The 26,110-nt window shown below is 45.6% G+C and overlaps 1 protein-coding gene and 1 long non-coding RNA gene across 3 annotated transcripts; one reads left to right on the top strand and one right to left on the bottom strand.

Annotated features, from left to right (window-relative positions):
* Positions 1–26,020, bottom strand: LOC129859006 (methionine synthase reductase-like). 2 transcript variants are annotated; one of them, XM_055928300.1, is made up of 15 exons: positions 25,376–26,020; positions 24,991–25,138; positions 24,620–24,773; positions 24,382–24,499; positions 23,436–23,955; positions 23,250–23,363; positions 22,988–23,141; positions 22,744–22,832; positions 21,954–22,134; positions 19,335–19,377; positions 18,256–18,436; positions 16,961–17,079; positions 8,461–8,553; positions 1,266–1,457; positions 1–1,140 (listed from the first exon to the last, which is right to left on the bottom strand). In XM_055928300.1, exons 2-15 carry the CDS (start codon positions 25,132–25,134, stop codon positions 996–998), a joined length of 2,247 nt encoding a protein of 748 aa, XP_055784275.1. In that variant the 5' UTR covers positions 25,135–25,138; positions 25,376–26,020; the 3' UTR covers positions 1–995. The 2 variants fall into 2 exon arrangements, with proteins under 2 accessions (XP_055784275.1, XP_055784276.1); XM_055928301.1 differs by having other exon boundaries at positions 24,991–25,135.
* LOC129859008 (uncharacterized) lies at positions 2,766–3,040 on the top strand. Its single transcript, XR_008760120.1, has 3 exons — positions 2,766–2,853; positions 2,888–2,951; positions 2,986–3,040. It is a non-coding gene; the product is annotated as an uncharacterized LOC129859008 (long non-coding RNA).
* Positions 26,021–26,110: the final 90 nt, after the last annotated feature.

The following is a 26,110-nucleotide window of genomic DNA, read 5'->3' as shown; positions in this document are numbered from 1 at the left end:
TTGACGTATTCCACATTGTTGTTAGCTTTAATTCAAAATGGATTAAATATATTTTTCTTCTCACCCATCTACACACAATACCCCATATTGACAAAGTGAAAACATGTTTTTAGAAATGTTTGCCAATTTATAGAAAATGAATTCACACTCCCGAGTCAGTATGCACTAACGTTCAAAAGTTTGAGGTCACTTAGAAATGTCCTTGTTTATGAAAGTAAAGCACATTTTTGTCCATTAAAAGAACATCAAATTGATCAGAAATACAGTGTAGAAATTGTTCATTTTGTTAATGACTATTGTAGCTGGAAACGGCAGATTTTTTATGGAATATCTACATGGGCGTACAGAGATGGGCGTACAGAGGCCCATTATCAGCAACCATCACTCCTGTGTTCCAATGGCACGTTGTGTTAGCTAATCCAAGTTTATCATTTTAAAAGGCTAATTGATCATTAGAAAAGTCTTTTGCAATTAGGTTAGCACAGCTGAAAACTGTTGTTCTGATTAAAGAAGCAATACAACTGGCCTTCTTTAGACTAGTTGAGTATCTGGAGCATCAGCATTTGTGGGTTCGATTACAGGCTCAAACTGGCCAGAAACAAATACATTTATTCTGAAACTCATCAACCTATTCTTGTTCTGAGAAATGAAGGCTATTCCATGCGAGAAATTGCCAAGAAACTGAAGATCTCATACAACGCTGTGTACTACTCCCTTCACAGAAAAGCGCAAACTGGCTCTACCCAGAATAGAAAGAGGAGTGGGAGGCCCCGGTGCACAACTGAGCAAGAGGACAAGTACATTAGTGTCTAGTTTTAGAAACAGATGCCTCACAAGTCCTCAACTGGCAGCTTCATTAAATAGTACCTGCAAAACACAAGTCTCAACGTCAAAAGTGAAGAGGTGACTCCGGGATGCTGGCCTGACAATTACATACGTCTGAATCCAAACTTGTAACAACAAAATGTAGAAAAAGTCAAGCGGTGTGAATACTTTCAGCTCCATATGTCCTGCAGATAGCGTTTCTCCTCCCTGAGTCCGGCCAGTCTTTTCATGGCGTCCAGTTTATCCAGCTGAAGCTCTGCTGATACCATCTCTATCAGGGTGTCGTTCACGTCTTTAGCCATGTTCTTAGCATCACTGTGGGAGCAAAAGGTAGTCAGTAAAACCAGTGATCCACATCTACTAAGATAATGAACTCTATCAACCATATTGTTCCATTGTTTCCCTACTGACATCACCACCATCATCAAAGCTGAGCTCACCCGCAGACATAGAGGTATCCATTCTGCTTGAGGAGGAGGTTGATGATGTCTTTGGCATGGCTGAGCAGGTTGTGTTGGACGTATCTGGGTCCCGTCTCGGCCTGTGTTTCTGTTCCCTCCTGAGTGTCCCGTGAGAAAGACACTTTCAGATGGGTGAGGGTTCCATTGGCCACAAACCCCTGCAGCTCCTCTCTGAGAGAAAGAGAGAGCGAGAGACAATGAGTTGTTTTACACACTGTAGCTTTAATGAGTTATTTTACACATATTTCAATGAGTTATTTTACACATATATTTCACCATCTCACGGTTTTTAATTTCCCCCAAAATAATAATATCCATCCAAGCGGTGTGGAAGCCTATGCATAAACACACAGGCTAGCCAATGCACCTTATTCAGCGCAAGAGAAATGGAAAAATATAGACTTCATAAGGTTGAGTCCCTCCTATAACCATATATATATATATATATATATATAACCATATATATATATATATATATATATATATATATATATATATATATATATATATATATATATATATATTTTTTTTTACAATCAATCCACCTAGCCTTGCTGCAACCTTGTCTGTGTGTTTGTGTGTCTGTGTCCATTACTTGCTTGTTTGTGTATTCTGCCTCAATGTTTAACAGGGCCTTGTGTATATAGCAACAGCACGATAAAGTTGACTGTTTTCTGGGCCAGTGAAGAACCTTACCCAAGGTTGACAGGATGGACCGGCGGACAGACCGAGACCAGAGACTAGACATATGGGATGTTGTCTGGAAACAGCGGGAACTTGGGTGAAGGGAACTTGGGTGAAGGTTTTCATATAATATTTTGCAGTAGCAGGGAGACTTTTAAAAACTAGTTTTAATAAAATATGAAGGCCATGACAGGAATGAGAAGAAATGCAGTAAATACTGCAGGGGAGGTGGGCGAAGGAGACATTGTTTTGATTGTATTTCCCTCTCCCTTTTTGTCCTTCATTGGGTTGAATGTCACACATTGATGCAACAACATCACCATGTTTATCTTATGACATTTATTCATCTGGATGACTCAGTACGAACAATTCTCTTTTACCTCTGACAGCCAAAAAACAAATCCCTAGTTTAGCAAGCATGTTAGACACCAGAAGAACAAGAGAAAAACAGGAAGAGGGGAGGAAAAGAGGTCACAGACAGAATCAACAAGAGCAGTGATGAGGGTTCACTTCCTGGTGATCAAAGAACAACATGAATAACACACCCCCTTAAAAGGTGTCACGTCTAACAGAAACGTCCAGGGGGGAAAGGTGTCGCGCCTAACAGAAACGTCCAGGGGGAAAGGTGTCGTCTAACAGAAACGTCCAGGGGGAAAGGTGTCGCGCCTAACAGAAACGTCCAGGGGGAAAGGTGTCGTCTAACAGAAACGTCCAGGGGGAAAGGTGTCGTCTAACAGAAACGTCCAGGGGGAAAGGTTTCACCTAACAGAAACGTCCAGGGGGAAAGGTGTCGTCTAACAGAAACGTCCAGGGGGAAAGGTTTCACCTAACAGAAACGTCCAGGGGGAAAGGTGTCGTCTAACAGAAACGTCCGGGGGGAAAGGTGTCGCGTCTAACAGAAACGTCCAGGGGGAAAGGTGTTAACTAACAGAAACGTCCAGGGGGAAAGGTGTCGTCTAACAGAAACGTCCAGGGGGAAAGGTGTCGCGCCTAACAGAAACGTCCAGGGGGAAAGGTGTCGTCTAACAGAAACGTCCAGGGCGAAAGGTGTTAACTAACAGAAACGTCCAGGGGGAAAGGTGTTAACTAACAGAAACGTCCAGGGGGAAAGATGTTAACTAACAGAAACGTCCAGGGGGAAAGATGTTAACTAACAGAAACGTCCAGGGGGAAAGGTGTTAACTAACAGAAACGTCCAGGGGGAAAGGTTTCACCTAACAGAAACGTCCAGGGGGAAAGGTGTCGTCTAACAGAAACGTCTGGGGGGAAAGGTGTCGCGTCTAACAGAAACGTCCGGGGGGAAAGGTTTCACCTAACAGAAACTTCCAGGGGGAAAGGTGTCGCGCCTAACAGAAACGTCCAGGGGGAAAGGTGTCGCGTCTAACAGAAACGTCCAGGGGGAAAGGTGTCGCGCCTAACAGAAACGTCCAGGGGGAAAGGTGTCGCGTCTAACAGAAACGTCCAGGGGGGAAGGTGTCGCGTCTAACAGAAACGTCCAGGGGGGAAGGTGTCGCGTCTAATAGAAACGTCCAGGGGGAAAGGTGTCGCGCCTAACAGAAACGTCCAGGGGGAAAGGTGTCGCGTCTAACAGAAACGTCCAGGGGGAAAGGTGTCGCGCCTAACAGAAACGTCCAGGGGGAAAGGTGTCGCGCCTAACAGAAACGTCCAGGGGGAAAGGTGTCGTCTAACAGAAACGTCCAGGGGGGAAGGTGTCGCGTCTAATAGAAACGTCCAGGGGGAAAGGTGTCGCGCCTAACAGAAACGTCCAGGGGGAAAGGTGTCGTCTAACAGAAACGTCCAGGGGGAAAGGTGTCGCGCCTAACAGAAACGTCCAGGGGGAAAGGTGTCGCGTCTAACAGAAACGTCCAGGGGGAAAGGTGTCGTCTAACAGAAACGTCCAGGGGGTAAGTTGTCGCGTCTAACAGAAACGTCCAGGGGGAAAGGTTTCACCTAACAGAAACGTCCAGGGGGAAAGGTGTCGCGCCTAACAGAAACGTCCAGGGGGAAAGGTGTCGTCTAACAGAAACGTCCAGGGGGGAAGGTGTCGCGTCTAATAGAAACGTCCAGGGGGAAAGGTGTCGCGCCTAACAGAAACGTCCAGGGGGAAAGGTGTCGTCTAACACAAACGTCCAGGGGGAAAGGTGTCGCGCCTAACAGAAACGTCCAGGGGGAAAGGTTTCACTTAACAGAAACATCTAGGGGAAAGGTGTCGCGCCTAACAGAAACGTCCAGGGGGAAAGGTGTCGCGTCTAACAGAAACATCCAGGGGGAAAGGTGTCGCGCCTAACAGAAACGTCCAGGGGGAAAGGTGTCGTCTAACAGAAACGTCCAGGGGGTAAGTTGTCGCGTCTAACAGAAACGTCCAGGGGGAAAGGTGTCGCGCCTAACAGAAACGTCCAGGGGGAAAGGTGTCGTCTAACAGAAACGTCCAGGGGGGAAGGTGTCGCGTCTAATAGAAACGTCCAGGGGGAAAGGTGTCGCGCCTAACAGAAACGTCCAGGGGGAAAGGTGTCGTCTAACAGAAACGTCCAGGGGGAAAGGTGTCGCGCCTAACAGAAACGTCCAGGGGGAAAGGTGTCGCGTCTAACAGAAACGTCCAGGGGGAAAGGTGTCGTCTAACAGAAACGTCCAGGGGGTAAGTTGTCGCGTCTAACAGAAACGTCCAGGGGGAAAGGTTTCACCTAACAGAAACGTCCAGGGGGAAAGGTGTCGCGCCTAACAGAAACGTCCAGGGGGAAAGGTGTCGTCTAACAGAAACATCCAGGGGGAAAGGTGTCGCGCCTAACAGAAACGTCCAGGGGGAAAGGTGTCGTCTAACAGAAACGTCCAGGGGGTAAGTTGTCGCGTCTAACAGAAACGTCCAGGGGGAAAGGTGTCGCGCCTAACAGAAACGTCCAGGGGGAAAGGTGTCGTCTAACAGAAACGTCCAGGGGGGAAGGTGTCGCGTCTAATAGAAACGTCCAGGGGGAAAGGTGTCGCGCCTAACAGAAACGTCCAGGGGGAAAGGTGTCGTCTAACAGAAACGTCCAGGGGGAAAGGTGTCGCGCCTAACAGAAACGTCCAGGGGGAAAGGTGTCGCGTCTAACAGAAACGTCCAGGGGGAAAGGTGTCGTCTAACAGAAACGTCCAGGGGGTAAGTTGTCGCGTCTAACAGAAACGTCCAGGGGGAAAGGTTTCACCTAACAGAAACGTCCAGGGGGAAAGGTGTCGCGCCTAACAGAAACGTCCAGGGGGAAAGGTGTCGTCTAACAGAAACGTCCAGGGGGGAAGGTGTCGCGTCTAATAGAAACGTCCAGGGGGAAAGGTGTCGCGCCTAACAGAAACGTCCAGGGGGAAAGGTGTCGTCTAACACAAACGTCCAGGGGGAAAGGTGTCGCGCCTAACAGAAACGTCCAGGGGGAAAGGTTTCACTTAACAGAAACATCTAGGGGAAAGGTGTCGCGCCTAACAGAAACGTCCAGGGGGAAAGGTGTCGCGTCTAACAGAAACATCCAGGGGGAAAGGTGTCGCGCCTAACAGAAACGTCCAGGGGGAAAGGTGTCGTCTAACAGAAACGTCCAGGGGGTAAGTTGTCGCGTCTAACAGAAACGTCCAGGGGGAAAGGTTTCACCTAACAGAAACGTCCAGGGGGAAAGGTGTCGCGCCTAACAGAAACGTCCAGGGGGAAAGGTGTCGCGTCTAACAGAAACGTCCAGGGGGAAAGGTGTCGCGCCTAACAGAAACGTCCAGGGGGAAAGGTGTCGCGCCTAACAGAAACGTCCAGGGGGAAAGGTGTCGTGCCTAACAGAAACGTCCAGGGGGAAAGGTGTCGTGCCTAACAGAAACGTCCAGGGGGAAAGGTGTTAACTAACAGAAACGTCCAGGGGGAAAGGTGTCGCCTAACAGAAACGTCCAGGGGGAAAGGTGTCGCCTAACAGAAACGTCCAGGGGGAAAGGTGTCGTCTAACAGAAACGTCCAGGGGGAAAGGTGTCGTGTCTAACAGAAACGTCCAGGGGGAAAGGTTTCACCTAACAGAAACGTCCAGGGGGAAAGGTTTCACCTAACAGAAACGTCCAGGGGGAAAGGTGTCGTGCCTAACAGAAACGTCCAGGGGGAAAGGTGTCGTCTAACAGAAACGTCCAGGGGGAAAGGTGTCGTCTAACAGAAACGTCCGGGGGGAAAGGTGTCGTGTCTAACAGAAACATCTAGGGGAAAGGTGTTAACAGAAAAAAAATATTCTCTCTAGATATGAGAATTTCATATTGCCAATTCCCATTTCTCCTCCTTTCTCTCTTTTCTGTCCTTCCCTCCCTTCTCTGTTGAATGTCAGCCAATACAATGAGACTTTGATTTCTGTTTGAAAGGTTAACATCCTGGTACCAGGGGTCCAGCCAGACCCCACTGAGCTGAGCTCTTCTGTCTGGCCTCAGCTCTCAGTCAAACCCTGGTGTGTATTGACAGAGAAAACACCCCTGGTCTGGTGGTGCCACTCTGGTCCTTAATAACAAGAGCTGAGCAAACCCCCTTTCCCTCTGCACTGAAATCACAATCCGTGAAAAGAGGGGAATGAGAGAGAGAGAAAAAAAGGAAGGGAACTATAAGGAGGAGGGTAAGGGAGAAGACGGGTGCAAACAGCAAACATTAGAGGGTCATCTGAGTATCTGACTGTAGGTCAGATTGGTGTCACCCTCTAACACATATGTTAAGTTTTGGGGTTGATTAGGGCTTTTTTAGGAGAACATTGTGTAGCAATGTTAATGTGACACCCAGGATATCAGGGTTTATCCTAGGACCACAGGATATATTTAGCATCAAAGGGAATACATTATTTTTCTATTAGTTCACGTTTCAGATCCCCACTGAACGGCCAAAGTCGAATTAGGTTGAATTCCCGCAGATGGAGAGATCTACACTGTGAACAAACAACCATCAGGCCAGGATACCTGGCTGTGAGGATGTATTTAACAAAGAGATGGAAAGAAATAAACAAATACAGGCAGATATTTATATGATCTGTTCTTTCATGATTTCCGGGACAAATTCATCTACTAAGCATGCACTGTTTTGATTGGTGCACTTGCCTTGTAGTGCACAAAGTCATTTAAGGAGATAGTTTGGGACGTCCTGCATTCTCTCACTTAAGTTAAGTTTGATTTGAAATACAAATGTTTTCAAGTCTTCTGAACTGGAATTGCTGTTTGGCATATCTACACTGAACGGACAAAACATTAAGAACACCTGCTCTTTCCATGACAGACTGACCAGGTGAACTTGGGCTACCGAGTGGTGCAGCGGTTTAAGGCACTGCATCTCAGTGCTAGAGGCGTCACTACAGAACCTGGTTCGATTCCACGATTCCAACCGGCCGGTGATTTGGAGTCCCATATGGCGGCGCACAATTGGCCCAGCGTCATCCAGGTTTGGCCGGGGCAGGCCATCATCGTAAATAAGAATTTGTTCTTAATGGACATGCCTAGTTAAATAAAGGTGAAATAAATTCAATTTAAAAAAGTAATCCAGGTGAAAGCTATGACCCCTTATTGATGTCACCTGTTAAAATCACTTCAATCAGTGTAGACGAAGGGGAGGAGACAAGTTAAAGAAGGATTTTTAAGCCTTGAGACATGGATTGTGTGTGTGTGCTCCATTCCGAGGGTGAATGGGCGAGACAAAGGGTTTAAGTGCCTTTGAACCGGGTAAGGTAATATGTGCCAGGTGCACTGGTCTGTGTCAAGAACTGCAACACTGTTTCTCACGCTGAACAGGTTCCTGTGTGTTTCAAGAACGGTCCACCACCCAAAGAACATCCAGACAACTTGACACAACTGTGGGAAGCATTGGAGTCAACATGAGCCAGCATCCCTGTGGTTGCCTTCGACACCTAGTAGAGTCCATACCCAGACTAATTGATGCTGTTCTGAGGGGAAAAGGGGAAGGTGCAACTCAATATTAGGAAGGTGTTCTTAATGTTTTGTACACTCAGTGTATATCTCTATCTATGAGTCTGTGAGCTTTGTAACACTATAGTGTAGAATATACTCTCCATCCGAACGATATACCCTTACCCAGCTAGAAGCTCCCCATCCCTGTGTGCCAGTGTTTCTCAGCACAGTATGGCAGCCAGACTATCATCCTGTCATATAAAGTCTGGTCCTACGAGGACCACTTCAAATCTCACCACCTTCTCGATCACGCCACGGCTGTCAAGGACACAGAGGAAAGTGACACATTCCAGGAAACCATGACGTCGTAGAACATAACAGCCTGGGGCCCAGGCGGGTTGTTTGTTAACATGACGATCTGCACTCTGATTGGAGGAAAAGTCAGAGGTCACCCATTTGGGTGCTACACTTTGGGAATACATGGGTGCTTCCGAAATGGCATCATAATCCCTATACAGTGGACTACGAGCAGAAACCCTATGCAGGCCCAGGTCACGAGTAGGGTACAACATAGGGAATGGGTTGCCCTTTTGGAAAGACCCAACGTTTTGGTCAAAATGACACTCACCTAAAAAGGAAGTCTCGGTCTCTATGGCGACAACCGAAGAACAGCCACGTCTCACTGAACTCCGCCTCTGGGTTTTCCTCCCTCTCCTTCTCCCTGAAAGAGAAAAAAAAAAAAATATATATATATATATATATATATATATATATATATATATATATATATATATATATATATATATATATATATATATATATATATATATATATATATATATATATATATATATATATACATACACACACACACACACACACACACACACACACACACACACACACACACTGGAGGAGACCTCAAAGCCCAATCAATAAAAACACAGAACAATGGACAGAGTCCTTGTCACAACAGACATTAAAAGGGAGCAGTGACACTGCTGTATCTCCCAACAACATCTATACAGTACAGAGCCCCAATTATGATGGGAATGATGCAGTCCAGAGGGGACAGGAAGTTAACATGCTACTAAAGAGATGGATCACACTACACCGTAGACTACAATTAAAACAAGGTCTTAAACTCATCGCCATGTGTGGGCGAGCGAGCGTGTGTGCGCGTGTACACATCTCCCTCCGCACATCAGCCCCACTTATAAAAGTGATTCCTCCTGTGGCCAACGAGTCTGTCAGGGCTCCCAGAATCCTTTGCACAGAGGTGGCACAAAGACACAAAAATCTGAGCCAGTGCGCTGCCATCTACACCCCCGCCGCCATCTACATCTACATCTACACCCCCGCCGCCATCTACACCCCCGCCGCCATCTACATCTACACCCCCGCCGCCATCTACACCCCCGCCGCCATCTACACCCCCGCCGCCATCTACACCCCCGCCGCCATCTACACCCCCGCCGCCATCTACACCCCCGCCGCCATCTACACCCCCGCCGCCATCTACACCCCCGCCGCCATCTACATCTACACCCCCGCCGCCATCTACACCCCCGCCGCCATCTACACCCCCGCCACCTACACCCCCGCCACCTACACTCCCGCCACCTACACACCTCGCCATCTACATCTACACCCCTCGCCATCTACACACCTCGCCATCTACACCCCTCGCCATCTACACACCTCGCCATCTACATCTACACTGCCGCCACCTACACACTCCCCATCTACGCCGCCGGCATCTACATCCCCGCCATCTACATCCCCACCAGCTACGCCACCGCCATCTATAGCCCCGCCTCCATCTACAGCCCCACTGCCGCCGTCATCTAGACCCCAACCGCTGCCATCTACATCCCCGCCATCTACATCCCCGCCATCTACATCCCCGCCATCTACATCCCCGCCACCGCCATCTACATCCCCGCCACCGCCATCTACGTCCCCGCCACCGCCATCTACGTCCCCGCCATCTACGTCCCCGCCATCTACGTCCCCGCCATCTACGTCCCCGCCATCTACGTCCCCGCCATCTACGTCCCCGCCATCTACGTCCCCGCCATCTACGTCCCCGCCATCTACGTCCCCGCCATCTACGTCCCCGCCATCTACGTCCCCGCCATCTGCAGCCCCGCCACCGCCATCTGCAGCCCCGTCTCCACCATCTACACAGCTGTAAACAAGACCAGAGGATGATGTAGGCCTTTCCTCTGTTATAGCATTCTGACTCCGGAGGCTTGTTTAACAAGGAGGGGGGGGGGGGGGGGGTAGAGATGTGGAGAACCTTGACTGGATAAGGTTTCTGAATACCCTTAACATTCCAGTCTCATTGATGAATACCCTGCACATTCCAGTCTCATTGATGAATACCCTGCACATTCCAGTCTCATTGATGAATACCCTGCACATTCCAGTCTCATTGATGAATACATTGAACATTCCAGTCTCATTGATGAATACATTAGGTAAGCAGAGAGCAGACCAAACAAGTGACATCATCCACCATTTCCATTTTCTGATGAAAAAAATAAATAATCTGTAAACATATTTAACTGGGCTCCTCTTTCCCCAACCCTCCCCTCCTCAACCCAACCCTCCCCTCCTCCCCAACCCACAAGGATCAATATCAATAGCCTTGCTTTTATTTCTACTGCGCCACACAGACCACACTACCACTCCCTCTGAATACAAATCACATCTGTGCCCAGACCACACAGCCCCTCCCTCTGAATACAAATCACATCTCTGCCCAGACCACACAGCCCCTCCCTCTGAATACAAATCACATCTCTGCCCAGACCACACAGCCCCTCCCTCTGAATACAAATCACATCTGTGCCCAGACCACACTACCCCTCCCTCTGAATACAAATCACATCTCTGTCCAGACCACACAGCCCCTCCCTCTGAATACAAATCACATCTGTGCCCAGACCACACTACCCCTCCCTCTGAATACAAATCACATCTCTGTCCAGACCACACAGCCCCTCCCTCTGAATACAAATCCCATCTGTGCCCAGACGACAGGACCTGAGGGAAACAGTGCCACAGCATCAGAACCTGACACTCCATTCTGTGTCCAAAGGAGGCGGTTGCCTCTAAATGCTTCTCTGATGAACAAGGAGCAGAAGAAAGTGTGATTCAGCAGGAATAAGGTCTTGGTAAACGCAGCAATTATTTTATTCATTGTTCATGCTGAATGGGTTTTGATGCTCTGTGTGAGCGGTGTTATGAGAGTTTTAGGGGACTGTGATAATATGTGCCTGTATGTGATGATTCCAGGAAGTGCCACTGAGCTATGATCACTGTACCTGGATGCCGAATTACAATGACATTAGCATGCCCGACTTCGAATGCATTCAGCTGAATGTGGAGAAACTACAGAGAGTCGTTTTACAATAACCAAATACAACTACCCTTCATCCAGTGAACAACCTCAATTAATCACTCATCCTTAAGCTCAGACGACTAATCAATGTCAGGCAGCAAGAGGTCGCCAGATCCCACCGAGTTATGATATTTCAACCGCTCCCTCTCATTCCCTCTCCTTTGTTCCCTCTCTCCATAGCTCCCTCGCTCCCTCTCTTCTGCAGTTACAAAGTGGAACAAAGTCATTTTCAAAACATCCATCGATTGACAAAGGAAGACAGGATGCCAGAAGGGTAAGGGGAGAGGGAGCAACGGAGGAAAGCGTGAAGGGAGGAGGAGCAACGGAGGAAAGCGTGAGGGGAGAGGGAGCAACGGAGGAAAGCGTGAGGGGAGAGGGAGCAACGGAGGAAAGCGTGAGGGGACGAGGAACAACGGAGGAAAGCGTGAGGGGAGAGGGAGCAACGGAGGAAAGCGTGAGGGGACGAGGAACAACGGAGGAAAGCGTGAGGGGAGAGGGAGCAACGGAGGAAAGCGTGAGGGGAGGAGGAGCAACGGAGGAAAGCGTGAGGGGAGAGGGAGCTACGGAGGAAAGCGTGAGGGGAGAGGGAGCTACGGAGGAAAGCGTGAGGGGACGAGGAGCTACGGAGGAAAGCGTGAGGGGAGAGGGAGCTACGGAGGAAAGCGTGAGGGGAGGAGGAGCAACGGAGGAAAGCGTGAGGGGAGGAGTAGCAACGGAGGAAAGCGTGAGGGGAGGAGGAGCAACGGAGGAAAGCGTGAGGGGAGGAGGAGCAACGGAGGAAAGCGTGAGGGGAGGAGGAGCAACGGAGGAAAGCGTGAGGGGAGGAGGAGCAACGGAGGAAAGCGTGAGGGGAGAGGGAGAAGAAGTTAAATGTCCCCATGCTGCTTTGTTGCTAAAAAGGAGGCCATTCAGGCTTTGTTGGCGACCTGCTTTCAAAATGGCTGTTGGTGATACAGCGTCCTGTTGTCAAATTGGACGTTGTTATCTCTTATCAAAGCACGACATCAGGGGTAGAGGCCTTGTTTGGAATCTTAAATCAGGTACTGTACAAAGCTTTCCTCGTGACAGGTTTTACAATCTGACAGAGAGACCGAGAGCGAGAGACAAGGGTACACTAAAAGATCGTTTCACCCAACTTCTTCCTACGGCAAAAAGCTTTATGCAGAGAAAATGACTGTTTATGTTGAAAAGCACTTAGAAAACTAGAAGCTGCATGTCTACAGCCAATCACCAGGGCTTACTGAAGACTGCTATATACCTACATGTTACTGATTGCTGTTATTGTAGACATGAAAACATTTCTGAACGCTATAAAGTGGAATGTCCCAGTTATATCAAATCAGGTTTGAAAGGAACTTGACAGATATATGTCATCGCTAATCTGATTAACTTTTCACATGCAAGAGTACACCTCAAATAAATTGTGATGGATACATGTGATTCCATACAAGAACTGACAACCCTGACTGCACTGCACTTACTCAACTAAAAGAGAATACACTAGAGAACCACCACTAGTTTATTTGGGGTCTAGGCTAAAGCTTGAGTTGTGCCAAGAAGTAGAGTTGAGTAGCTTGGATGAATAAGGTGCCCAGAGTAAACTGCCTGCTACTCAGTCCCAGAAGCTAAGATATGCATATTATTAGTATATTTGGATAGAAAACACTCTGAAGTTTCTAGAACTGTTTGAATGATGTCTGTGAGTGAGTATAACAGAACTCATATGGCAGGCAAAAACCTGAGAAAAAAAGGAATTCTCCGGTTGGAACATTATTGAAGATTTATGATAAAAACATCCTAAAGATTGATTCTATACATCGTTTGACATGTTTCTACGGACTGTAACGGAACTTTTGGACTTTCAATTACTGGGCTAAACGAGTGAACAAAAAGGAGGTATTTGGACATAAATTATGTACTTTATCGAACAAATCAAACATTTATTGTGGAACTGGGATTCCTGAGAGTGCATTCTGATGAAGATCATCAAAGGTAAGTGAATATTTATAACGCTATTTCTGACTTCTGTTGACTCCAACATGGTTTTGTTGTCTGAGCGCTGTACTCAGATTATTGCATGGTGTGCTTTTTCCGTAAAACTTTTTTGAAATCTGACACATTAAGTAACAAGAAAATGTAAAAGCTTGAAAACTAAGTCAAATAATGCCCTGAAAAGGAGGGCACAACTGTGTAGTGATGTCAGACTTGCGCAGTGGAGAACACGCACCATGGCGACACTGACAGGTCGGTGTAGCTGAACTAGCAACGTGAGCCATTCATCAACCACGCACACTCATAGTTGGCGGGTGGTGTGACCGTGTCTGAGCAGCGGCGCACCTCCCAGTAATGACCAGCTATGATTTACATTGACACAGACGGTCTACAGACCTCTTCACATTCAAATCAATACATCTCCGTCTTCCCTAAGTCATAAACACCAGACAGCCAGCCAACATCTCTGGAATCGCTTGACTTATTACCTCAGGTGGGAAGATGCCCTTAGGCTCAGATCTAGTATCAGTTCTCTCTCTCCAAATACTAACATTAAAAGGGGCAATCAGCAGTTGAAACAATAAATAGTTTCTGTAAAAAGCTGAGGGATGGGGCTAGAGAAAGGTAACCACTCTCAAACTCATAGACAGAGCTATGGATGCAAGGACTGACCATCCACGACATCAACATTATAGTTTTAACCGTGTGATGAGGCTATTAAGTATTTGTTTATATTTCCATCGTTTACAAACATTGGAGTAAACCAAGCTTATATTTTGGGTTCTGATGGGGTACGACAGTTGAACTAAGTCATTTATAAAACTTAAAACAATTTAGGAATGAAATGGGTACGTATCATCAATTTATAAGCAAAAACATGGATGTAGTAACTGCAGATTACCCCTTTAACCATTAGAGGTAGAACACACAATGGACCTTCGATTGGCGTTTAGAGAGAATTTCCTCTTACACGTAGTTTCACTGAAGAACTAGTGTTAATCCCAGACGTGATCACAGCTCTGTTTGTCACATTACCACTAGAGGTCGACCGATTAATCGGCATGGCCGATTTCAAGTTTTCATAACAATCTGTAATAGGCCTTTTTGGACGCTGATTATGGCCGATTATATTGCAATCCACGAGGAGACTGCGAGACAGGCTGAACACCTGTTACAGCGTCAAAAGGACCTTGTGGCTGCAAGGAGTCAAGGTAAGTTACTAGCTAGCATTAAACCTTTCTTATAAAAAACAATCAATCCTCACATAATCACTAGTTAACGACACATGGTTGATAATATTACTAGTTTAACTAGCTTGTCCTGCGTTGCATATAATCAGTGCGGTGCCTGTTAATTTATCATCGAATCACAGCCTATTTCAACTTCGCCAAACGGCTGATGATTTAACAAAAGCGCATTGGCAAAAAAAAGCACATTCATTGCACAAATGTACCTAACCATAAACATCAACACTTTTCTTAAAATCATTACGCAGAAGTATATATTTTTTAAACCTGCATATTTTGTTAAAATAAATGCATGTTAGCAGGCAACATTAACTAGGGAAATTGTGTCACATCTTTTGCGTTCACTGCAAGCAGAGTCAGGGTATATGCAGCAGTGTGGGCTGCCTGGCTCGTTTACATTTACATTTAACTCATTTAGCTCTTATCCAGAGCGACTTACAAATTGGAAAGTTCATACATATTCATCCTGGTCCCCCCGTGGGAATTGAACCCTGGTCCCCCCGTGGGAATTGAACCCACAACCCTGGCGTTGCAAGCGCCATGCTCTACCAACTGAGCCACACGGGACCATTGCGAACTGTGTTTCTTCCTAACAAAGACCGTAATTAATTTGCCAGAATTTGACATAATTATGACATAACATTGAAGGTTGTGCAATGTTACAGCAATATTTAGACTTAGGGTTGCCACCTGTTCGACAAAATACGGAATGGTTCCGTATTTCACTGAAAGAATAAATGTTTTGTTTTCGAAATTATAGTTTCCGGATTTGACCATATTAAATTACCAAAGGCTGGCATTTCTGTGTGTTTATTATAATTAAGTCTATGATTTGATATTTGATAGAGCAGTCTGACTGAGCAGTGGTAGGCAGCAGCAGGCTCGTAAGCATTCATTTTAATTTCATTCAAACAGCACTTTATTGCGTTTGCGAGAAGCTCTTAGCAATGCTTTAGGCACAGCGCTGTTTATGACTTAAAGCCTATCAACTCCCGAGATTAGGCTGGCAAAACTAAAGTGCCTATAAGAACATCCATAAGTCAAAGGTATACAGTTGAAGTCGGAAGTTTACATACACCTTAGCCAAATACATTTAAACTCAGTTTTTCACAATTCCTGATATTTAATCCTAGTAAAATTTCCCTGTCTTAGGTCAGTTAGGATCACCACTTAATTTTAAGAATGTGAAATGTCAGAATAATAGTAGAGACAATGATTTATTTCAGCTTTTATTTATTTCATCACATTCCCAGTGGGTCAGAAGTTTACATACACTCAATTAGTATTTGGTAGCATTGCCTTTAAATTGTTTAACTTGGGTCAAACGTTTCAAGTAGCCTTCCACAAGCTTCCCACAATAAGTTGGGTGAATTTTGGCCCATTTCTCCTGACAGCGCTGGTGTAACTGAGTCAGGTTTGTAGGTCTCCTTGCTCGCACACGCTTTTTCAGATCTGCCCACAAGTTTCTATAGGAATGAGGTCAGGGCTTTGTGATGGCCACTCCAATACCTTGACTTTGTTGTCCTTAAGCCATTTTGCCACAACTTTGGAAGTATGCTTGGGTTCATTGTCCATTTGGAAGACCCATTTGCGACCAAGATTTAACTTCCTGACTGATGTCTTGAGATGTTGCTTCAATATATCCAAATTATTTTCCATCTTCATGATGCCATCTATTTTGTGAAGTGCACCAGTCCCTCCTGCAGTAAAGCACCCCAACAACATGATGCTGCCACCCCCGTGCTTCACGGTTGGGATGGTGTTCTTCGGCTTGCAAGCCTCCCCCGTTTTCCTCCAAACATAACGATGGTCATTATGGCCAAACAGTTCTATTTTGTTTCATCAGACCAGAGGACATTTCTCCCAAGGATGAACCAGACTCGTGGAGGACAATTTTTTTTTTCCTGAGGTCTTGGCTGATTTCTTTTGATTTTCCCATGATGTCAAGCAAAGAGGCCCTGAGTTTGAAGGTAGGCCTTGAAATACATCCACAGATACACCTCCAATTGACTCAAATTATGTCAATTAGCCTATCAGAAGCTTCTAAAGCCATGACATCATTTTCTGGAATGTTCCAAGCTGTTTAAAGGCACAGTCAACTTAGTGTATGTAAACTTCTGACCCACTGAAATTGAGATACAGTCGATTATAAGTGAAATAATCTGTCTGTAAACAATTGTTGGAAAAATGACTTGTGTCACGCACAAAGTAGATGTCCTAACCGACTTCCCAAAACTATAGTTTGTTAACAAGAAATGTGTGGAGTGCTTGAAAAACTAGTTAATGACTCCAACCTGAGTGTATGTAAAATTCCCGACTTCAAATGTATGAAATACAAAATGGTATAGAGTCAACGCGTCATAATTCCTATAATAACTACAACCTAAAACTTCTTAACTGGGAATATTGAACCACCAAGCATCACTTAAAACACAACAGTAGTCTGCTTAGTATGAATCCTCAATATTTGTGGTCTGTACCTTTGTTGTAGGAATCCAATGAAGGGCGCAACCCCGGTGCCTGGTCCAATCATGATGAAGGGTTTGGAGAGGTCAGAGGGCAGGCGGAAGGAGCAGTTCTGACGCACACACACATGGACCTGAGGTCAAAGGTTAAAAAGTGTTTATGGGTGTGTCACACCTATACACTCGTATAATTGCAAAGATTTTACTGAGCTACAGTTCATATGGAAATCAGTCAATTGAAATAAATTCATGTGGTGAAATGTCTGGTGAGTATGCAGGCCATGGAAGAACTGGGACATTTTCAGCTTCCAGGATCCTTACGACATGGGGCCGCGCATTATCATGCTGAAACATGAGGTGATGGCGGTGAATTAATGGCACGACAATGGGCCTCAGGATCTCATCACGGTACCTCTGTGCATTCAAATTACCATCGATAAAATGCAATTTTGTTCGTTGTCAATAGCTTATGCCTGCCCATACCATAACCCCACCACCACCATGTGGCACTCTGTTCACAACACTGACATCAGCCAAACCGCTCGCCCACACAACGCCATCTGCCATCTGCCCGGTAAAGTTGAAACCGGAATTCATCCATACAGCAGTGGTATTGAAGGTGAGCATTTTCCCGCTGAAGTCGATTACGACGCTGAACTGCAGTCAGGTCCAGACCCTTGTGAGGACGACGAGCATGCAGATGAGCTTCCCTGAGACGGTTTCTGACAATTTGTACAGAAATCTTTCGGTTGTGCAAACCCACAGTTTCATCAGCTGTCTGGGTGGCTGGTCTCAGACGATCCCTCAGGTAAAGAAGCCGAATGTGGAGGTCCTGGGCTGACGTGGTTACACGTGGTCTGCAGTTGTGAGGCTGGTTGGACGTACTGCCAAATTCTCTAAAACGATGTTGGAGGCAGTTTATGGTAGAGAAATTAACATTAAATTATCTGGCAACAGCTCTGGTGGACATTCCTGCAGTCAGCATGCCAATTGCACACTCCTTCAAAACTTGAGACACTTGTGGCATTGTGTTGTGTGACAAAACTGCACATTTTAGAGGGGCCTTTTAATGTCCCCAGCACCTGTGTAATAATCATGCTGTTTAATCAGCTTCTTGATATGCCACACCTGTCAGGTGGATGCATTATCTTGTCAAAGGAGAAATACTCACTAACAGGGATGTAAACTAATTGGTGCACAAAATGAGAGAAGTAACATTTATTTTGGTTCTTGAAACATGGGACCAACACATGTTAAGTTTGTATGCACACACACACACACGCCTAGACACAGGTGACTCCTCTACTCACCTTAGGGAGGGCTGGGGTTCTGGAGGACTGAACCTTCCCAGGGTACACCAGGATGGGATCAACTAGGTCCGAGAGCCAACCAGTACACAGGCCACGCCTCCCCACGGGTCTCCCAGTGCATGCTGGGAACTCTATGACGTTGAAAACAAAGTGCAGCCGACCTGGATGTCTTAAACTGGAGCTGGAGAGGGGGAGAGAGAAAGAGAAGAAGAAGTGACAGGGGAATTGATAGAGGAACAGATTAGGAGAAAGAGTGGAGAAAATATATGAAGGTACAATCTTGTTCCAGTACGTAGAGGGTAAATAAGTGACTGTATACCATCAGTGATGTAAAGTACTTAAGTAAAAATACTTTTAAGAACCGCTTAAGTTGTTTTTGTGTATCTGTACTTTACCATTTATATATTTGAGTACTTTTACTTTACTACATTCCTTGAGAAAATATTGTACTTTTTACTCCATACATTTTCCTTGACACCCAACAGTACTAGTTACATTTTGAATGCTTAGCGGGACAGGAAAATAGTCCAATTGACACACTTATCAACCAAACATCCCTGGTCATCCCTACTGCCTCTGATCTGGAGGACTCACTAAACACAGAACATCCCTGGTCATCCCTACTGCCTCTTGATCTGAAAATGGTGCCATCTGGTTTACTTAAAATAAGGAATTTGAAATTATTTATACTTTTAATACTTAAGTATATTTTAGCAATGACATTTACTTTTGATACTTAACTATATTTTAGAACAAATACTTTTAGACTTTTACTCAAGTAGAATTTTACTTGAGTCATTTTCTATTAAGGTATCTTTACTTTTACTCAAGTATGACAGCTGGGTACTTTTCCCACCACTGTATACCATAGCCTACTCTTGTTCCAGTAAGTAGAGGCTAAATAAGTGACTGTATACCATAATCTTGTTCCAGTACAAATTAAGGTTAAGTGCCTTGCTCAAGGGCACATTGACAGATTTTTCAACTAGCAGGCTCGGGTAGTGTAACCAGCAACCTTTCACTTACTAGCCCAACGTTCTAACCACTAGTCTACCTGCCGCCCTAGTACAACAGCTTACCTTGCCGCGGAGTATGGTCTTGGTTGCAGTTTGGGCAAATGTTCTGAAATAAAAAGGAAAATGTAACAGGTGAGAGGATATTACCGTAAGGAGGCATCCATCCATCGTATCACCTTTCTATGTAGATCACTGACAATGGCGTAAAGGAGCGGAGGGGGCGCCCTACTTCCCAACCTCCAGGTCCTATTTCCTTGTTACACACACTCACATTTATTTTAGGGCATACTTCTGTATTCATAAAATCATGTCATTTTCATATCCCCAGAGTGTAGATGTGGTGCATGTAGGATGAAGATAGTTCATGTCCACAATATTTCAATGACAGCTTTGAAGGTGCCCTCTTTTGGGGTAATTTGGAGTCTGGGAATGAGACCTCTGAGGAATATGGTACAGGAAGAGTTATAGGAGTTGCGTACGGTGTGGCTCAGTTGGTAGAGCACGGTGCTTGAAATACCAGGGTTGTGGTTACACCCCCCCCATGGAGACCAGTATGAAAAAGTAAGTCGCTCTGGATAAGAGTCTACTAAATATGTCAAATGTAATGGTTAGGGCAGGTGAAGAAGATCTACTACAATCTCAGTTTTTATGTGATAAAATACCCATTATTCACTTCAACCCTAAAGGTAACCAATACAGCTAGAGAGGAGAGAGAACCAGAACATCTGGACTAACTCAGCTCTTCTACAGTAAACAGGTCAGGATGGATCACTGACACATGGTGTACCCAGCAGCACCACCAGGCACTGCTGTAATTCCATCTCCCCCTGCAATTGTCATCTACAGGTTTAACATGGCCATTAACCATCTCATTCCCTCCCTGATGGTCTACAGCCCGGCCAGGCCTCCGAGTTCTGACAGTAAACGTTCTATCACAGACAACGACCACACAACTGGGGGGGCGGGGGGGGGGGGGGGGGGGGCAGCAATCACTTGACATCACTGGAAGCAGGAATCTGATGCATATCACAAGATATTCCCTTAATGTTTAATAGTAGTGTTGGAGATATTTCACGCTATGAGTGACATCTCATTTCTGTCCATTACACAAAGATGAAAAATAATAACCCCAAAGTGGATTACAATTACAAATCACCTCTTTACCCAACCTTTATATACCACAGTATCTGTAGCTGGGAGTGTCAATGCCACAGTAAAGATAATAATTAAGCACAAAGCGTTACTCCACCTTAAACTCACTCAGTCAAACCTAATGGGGCACCGCGAGGCCAGTACATGTGTTTTAACACAGACACAGTCAGAGCAGTAGCGATCATTAACCTGTGGCCTGCCCTGCCCTCCACAGATCTGTAGCTATGCCCCTGTTAAATATAGTAGGATAGTCAATGACAGGACCTCAGCAACAGCTAGTGGACCCAAAATGCTTCCACCAGCACATTCTTCACCTGGGTACTTATGTCCCCAATTACATATGGCCACATTTCTTCATCGTCGGTTCTACTACTGAAAAGGTGTTGCTGTTTTTTATTTAACCAGGTAGGCCAGTTGAGAACAAGTTCTCATTTACAACTGCGACTTGGCCAAGATAAAGCAAAGCAGTGCGACATAAACAACAGCTACACATGGAATAAACAAACGTACAGTCAATAACACAATAGAAAAAGTCTATATACAGTGTGTGCAAATATTGTAAGATTAGGGAGGGAAGGCAATAAATAAGCCATCGTGGCGAAATAATTACAATTTAGCATTAACACTAGAGTGATAGATGTGCAGATGATGATGTGCAAATAGAGCTACTGGGGTGCAAAGGAGCAAAAATAAATAACAATATGGGGATGAGGTAGTTGGATGGGCTATTTACAGATGAGCTGTGTACAGGTGCAGTGATCGGTAAGCTGCTCTGACATCTGATGCTTAAAGTTAGTGAGGGAGATATAAGTCTTTAGCTTATATGTTATCAAAAGGGGCGTGTCACAACACTGAATATTAAGTCGTGACACAGCCTCTTTGTAAGAGGACATTGCAACTTACAAGTGCAAATGGGACACATAACACAGTTCTAGTCTAAGTATTTGTTATGACTTTTAGATTACTTTTATGTACAATATGTATTGATGTGAAAAATGCCCTTTCCAACTGGCTTCAAACAAATCTACATAAGTCATCCTCAGCGCAAGTCTAGGCATTATAACATGAGAGACTATAACGCCTAACTGTCTGCAGCCAATAGTTCTCTGTGTCAGGGGTGAACAAATGGTGAGACAGGATGGAACCACCGATGGGTCGCAAAATTTGCAATTTAACTATTTCCTTTTTGCGGTCCTAGATCAAGACTTGATTGAAGCCATGCAGGAACATTGGTTTGGTAATTTAGGAATCAGTAAAATGTTTGTAAAAATCCAAGTTGGGTCAAAAAAGAAGGGCGAAAAAATAAGTAAGTCGGGGAAAACACTATGTAAAATGATATTGGACCTATATTCACTGAGGCTATACTGCCCTCTGCTGGTTAGATGAGGAATACCAGTACATCACTTACACACGCTCACTGTATTGTGACCATTAGAAACTAGAGACATGTTTTGTAACGTGTAAAAGCTAAACAATGCCCTCTGATTAGCTCAGACATTATGACTGACAGGAGAGGGAGTGTGCTCTGACCTATGAGGATGCTGAGAGGGGGCTGGCAGGCGGGGAAAGCCGTGAGCAGGTCCAATAGGCCGAGGTTGGGATCTCTGACATAGAGGTTGTAGTCGGCTGATCCCTGTTTACTGCACAGCTCCTGTAGTCTCCTCCTCTCGCCACTGTCTCCTGTACACTCCACCAGGGAACGGAGGAACGCCTGAGAAAATACTAAGTAGCATTACACACCACATAGCACAAAACCTATTATTCCAGATAGTATGGTTTGGGCTGCCGAGGTGCGCAGCGGTCAAAGGCACTGCATCTCAGTGCTAGAGGCATCACTACAGACATCCTGGTTCGAATCCAGGCTGTATCACAACCGGCCGTGATTGGGAGTCCCATAGGGCGGTGCACACTTTGTCCAGCGTCGTCTGGTTTTGGCCGGGGTAGGCCGTCATTGTAAATAAGAATTTGTTCTTAACTGACTTGCCTAGTTAAATAAAAGGTTAAATAAACATTTTAAAATGTAACTTAATTTTTTTCTTCATATTTGTAGTTCCTTCTGGACTGCTGGGACTTTTTCTGGGCTCAACAATGTTACATTGACACCTTGACAAACAAGACAATGGCAAGTTGGCTGAGGCAGAGACAGACTTGGCACCCAGGCAACATTCATGCACCATACTGTACCTGCCAAAACTGCAACCTTAGCTGTCTGCCACACACGCTCAGAAGGACCTAGAGTGTCTATCTTACGGCAGTGCAGTAAACTTTTACAGGTTCTGGACTGGGTTGTTCAGGTATAGGAAGTGAAAGGAGAAGGGACCTTCTTAGGGACAGTCCTGAGCTCCAGACACCAGGTGAGCAGGTAGTGCAGAGTGCTGTTCTCTGGGATGTAGGAGGGGATCTGAGCAGCTGGAGGGAAACAACACTGGGTCACATTTTACATCGATTACATATACTGTGTGTAGTTACATAGAGTTCTAATAAATGTGTTTAATGTCATCACTAGAGCTATATAGTATATAGAGACTACTAAAAAAAACACTGCTGCTGAGAAAACGGTATACTTTTCTTCTTGGTTTCTTTTCGCAGTGAGAGCTGGAGGCGGTTGCTCTTCTGATCCTCTAGGCCCAGTCTATGGAGCAGCTCCCCCACCTCGGAGGCTCTGTTAGGGCAGAGCACATCAAGCGAGTCCCCAGGCTGGTAGGCCATAGGGTGGGACTGGGTACACAAAGGAGAGGATGGAGTAAAGAAACTACTTTAACCACCATTTCCATCTATTGGTCTCTGTATGAAAAACCATGTTGTAAGAGTGGGACGGCCACTCACTGAGATGTCCATCTCGATCAGTAGGGCTGTTTTAACTGAGTCGTCTCTGGTCAGCTGGACTGCCCTGGAGATGGGAACCTCGTGAAGAGTCTCCTTACTTACCGGAGCATTGGTCTGGGAAGGGACAGGATATGAGGGCCTAGTGATGTTAGAATTCAAACAAATATATGAGTTGAGAGAACCCACCTCTTCTTCTATGGTGGCTTCCTGAAGCGTGACATCCAGGTAGGGTGGAGGCAGTGCTGGAACGTTGAGGGCCAACTCAGACAGCGGGGGCAAGGAGCGTGTCAGAGAGGCCTCTACAGCAGCAGGGGGAGCCCCAGACTGTCCACTCTGTGTCGTCAACACCGACTTGCGTTCAGAGACAACACTATCAAGTTTAAGAGCAGTCCCAGTGTTGTCGGTCACTGACACCGGTATGAGATCAGTAACTGAGCTTCCAGTCTCTGATGCTGAAACAGACAAAGAATCAGTCTTAGCAATCGCTGCTGTTCTGAGGGATTTGGTGCTCTGGGATTCTGATTCGTTGAGACTCAGGAGGTGGAGTTTGATGTCTGTTGCTGACGATTCAGGTGTTTCGTTCCACGATACTCTCTGGGCCCTAACATGGCCATCTCTCTCAGGCTGAGGGGCGGCCATCTTGGATAACGCTCCTCTGATCGCCTCCCACAGTCCTTCAAGCCAGGGGTCCAACACCAACTCAAGCCTGGACACACACACACACACACACACACACACACACACACACACACACACACACACACACACACACACACACACACACACACACGGTTTGGATTAAGAGCTAAAGTATTAACATGAGACAGCCCCTAAAAGGCCACTACCAACTGAAGCCTGGACAGAAAGCAAAGACTATTCAGACTCAGAGATAAGCAGTGTGATGGAACAGAAAGATAATGTGCCACACAACACAAACGAGGTGACAGGAGGTAAGTGGGGAAAGTACATTACAATTGTGTCTCTATTGATGCCACTTTTATTTCTACCGATTCATGAAGACATTGTACCCCTACTTTAAAGCTTCTATGGTGAGTGGCAAGATTTAAAGTGCTTCCCATACATCATGTAATAATATTTATTATTTTCCCAATTCAAAAACCTTGGGCCTTACCCTACACCGTCGTCTGCATGTCCTGTTGCATAGAAATGTTTAGCACCAAGATCCAGGAGACGGCTGTCAATAGTCTTCCCGCAGTTGCAGAAATCTGCATAGTTTGTATCACCCAGAGCTGGAGCAGAAAAAAAAAACAAGATATTGACCATCAACACAATAAATCTTATTTTAAAGCCATAGTAGCAATTTATCTCAGCACTAGGCATTTCGTCTGAGACACACAATTCTTCTTTACCTAAAAAAGCATAGCAGAGGTGTGCATAGAGGTCGCTGGGCAGGGTCTTTTTCTTGATTCTCTTGACAAACTTCTGGGCTGTGTCTGGTGGGTCCCCGTCCCCTGTGGTAGACACAACGAACACAACAGGAGAACTCTCCTTCTCCAAGTTAAACTGGGGGTGGGATACACAAAACAGGATCAGTATTCATATGAGAATAGAAGAGGCCAGTAACAACATCTACCACAAATACACTCATACATAGGCCTAGTTATGTTTCCTTAGCAGACTGATTGTTGGCTATGTTTCCCATTGTAGGTGTCGTGCCCGCATTGGAATGCATACCACCACGGAGGGCAGGTTGACACTATTTTGTGATTGATAACTTCACCTTGTCTCCTTCACTCAAGCAGCAGATATCAGCGAACAGTCCCCTCTCCTCGGCCTCGTCAGCTATCCCCTCGGCTATGGACTGGGCCTGGCCTTTCTGAGACCCGTACAGAACCAGGAACCGAGGCTTTAACTCATAAGGCATTCTGCTGGACATGTGGAAACAACAGTAGTCCGTGACACTTTACGTTATTGCAAGCAAATCTATTAGTTGTTGTGGCAACATTGTTCCTATTGTCATCAACAAAACATTGTGCAGAAACTGAGAACCATCATCCATACTGACACTGATCCTTCCATTTCACCTCGACAACAGATTAAAAACAGAGCCAAGTAAAACTGAATTCAGAATAGATCATCGACTGAGTACATTTCATGCATTTTACCTGCACAATCGGAAAGTTGAAGAGCTAGTAGCAGATCCCAGTGGAATTCCTTTCGTAACATTGTATAATAAACCTTTGAACACGTTTAGCACTGTACAAATCCTACCCAGAAGTTACGTCACTTGTGACGCACGACATACAACAGGAAGGAACAGGCTGTCCTAATGCACGTGGATTTGTGTCCATTTATTTATCTAACGGGTAACATATCACCAACTGCTTTTCTATGATATGAGGATGCTTTTGGAGAACAGCTCTCTGAAACTCCATGAGATTCGCTTATCATCCAACAGGCAGGTAGCTGTTAATATCCTGAGTGCCAGTCTTCCAGCTCTGGACACCGACCAGCTACTAAACTCAGTGGTGGAGTCCGATATCGTTTATTTGGTGGAACTGACAGACAAAAAAAATTGCACTAACTATCTCACAAGCCAAATATTGAATTCACTTTTCTGGACGATTTACTCAAGCCTGGGAAAGAGCAGCCTAACAATACCAGTAACACTGCAAAATTAGCTGTCTGATAGTTTGCTCAAATATACGTATTCACCCCCAAAACATTATCAAACGAATACAGTTACGGAGTTTTAAACACCTTGATACAACATTTTCATCACACCAAAGACGTCTCGACCACACCGCGAGATAACAGTGATAGAATCGCGAGACTGGAAGAACTCATTTGTCAACGGGATAATAGGAGGGATTTGGAAAATAAAGTAAATTAAAACATTT

This window comes from Salvelinus fontinalis, chromosome 7 (assembly GCF_029448725.1).
Source record: "Salvelinus fontinalis isolate EN_2023a chromosome 7, ASM2944872v1, whole genome shotgun sequence".
Lineage (NCBI taxonomy): Eukaryota > Metazoa > Chordata > Actinopteri > Salmoniformes > Salmonidae > Salvelinus > Salvelinus fontinalis.
This window is presented reverse-complemented; position numbering and strand designations above follow the sequence as displayed.

Excerpts from the sequence above, each read along its gene's own strand:
- LOC129859006 (XM_055928300.1), bottom strand. The coding sequence starts at position 25,134 with ATGCCTTATGAGTTAAAGCCTCGGTTCCTGGTTCTGTACGGGTCTCAG. Across the intron at positions 17,080-18,255 it reads GAACCCCAGCCCTCCCTAAG|GTCCATGTGTGTGTGCGTCA; the intron begins GTGAGTAGAGGA and ends CTTTGACCTCAG. Across the intron at positions 8,554-16,960 it reads ATTGGATTCCTACAACAAAG|GGAGAAGGAGAGGGAGGAAA; the intron begins GTACAGACCACA and ends TTTCTCTTTCAG.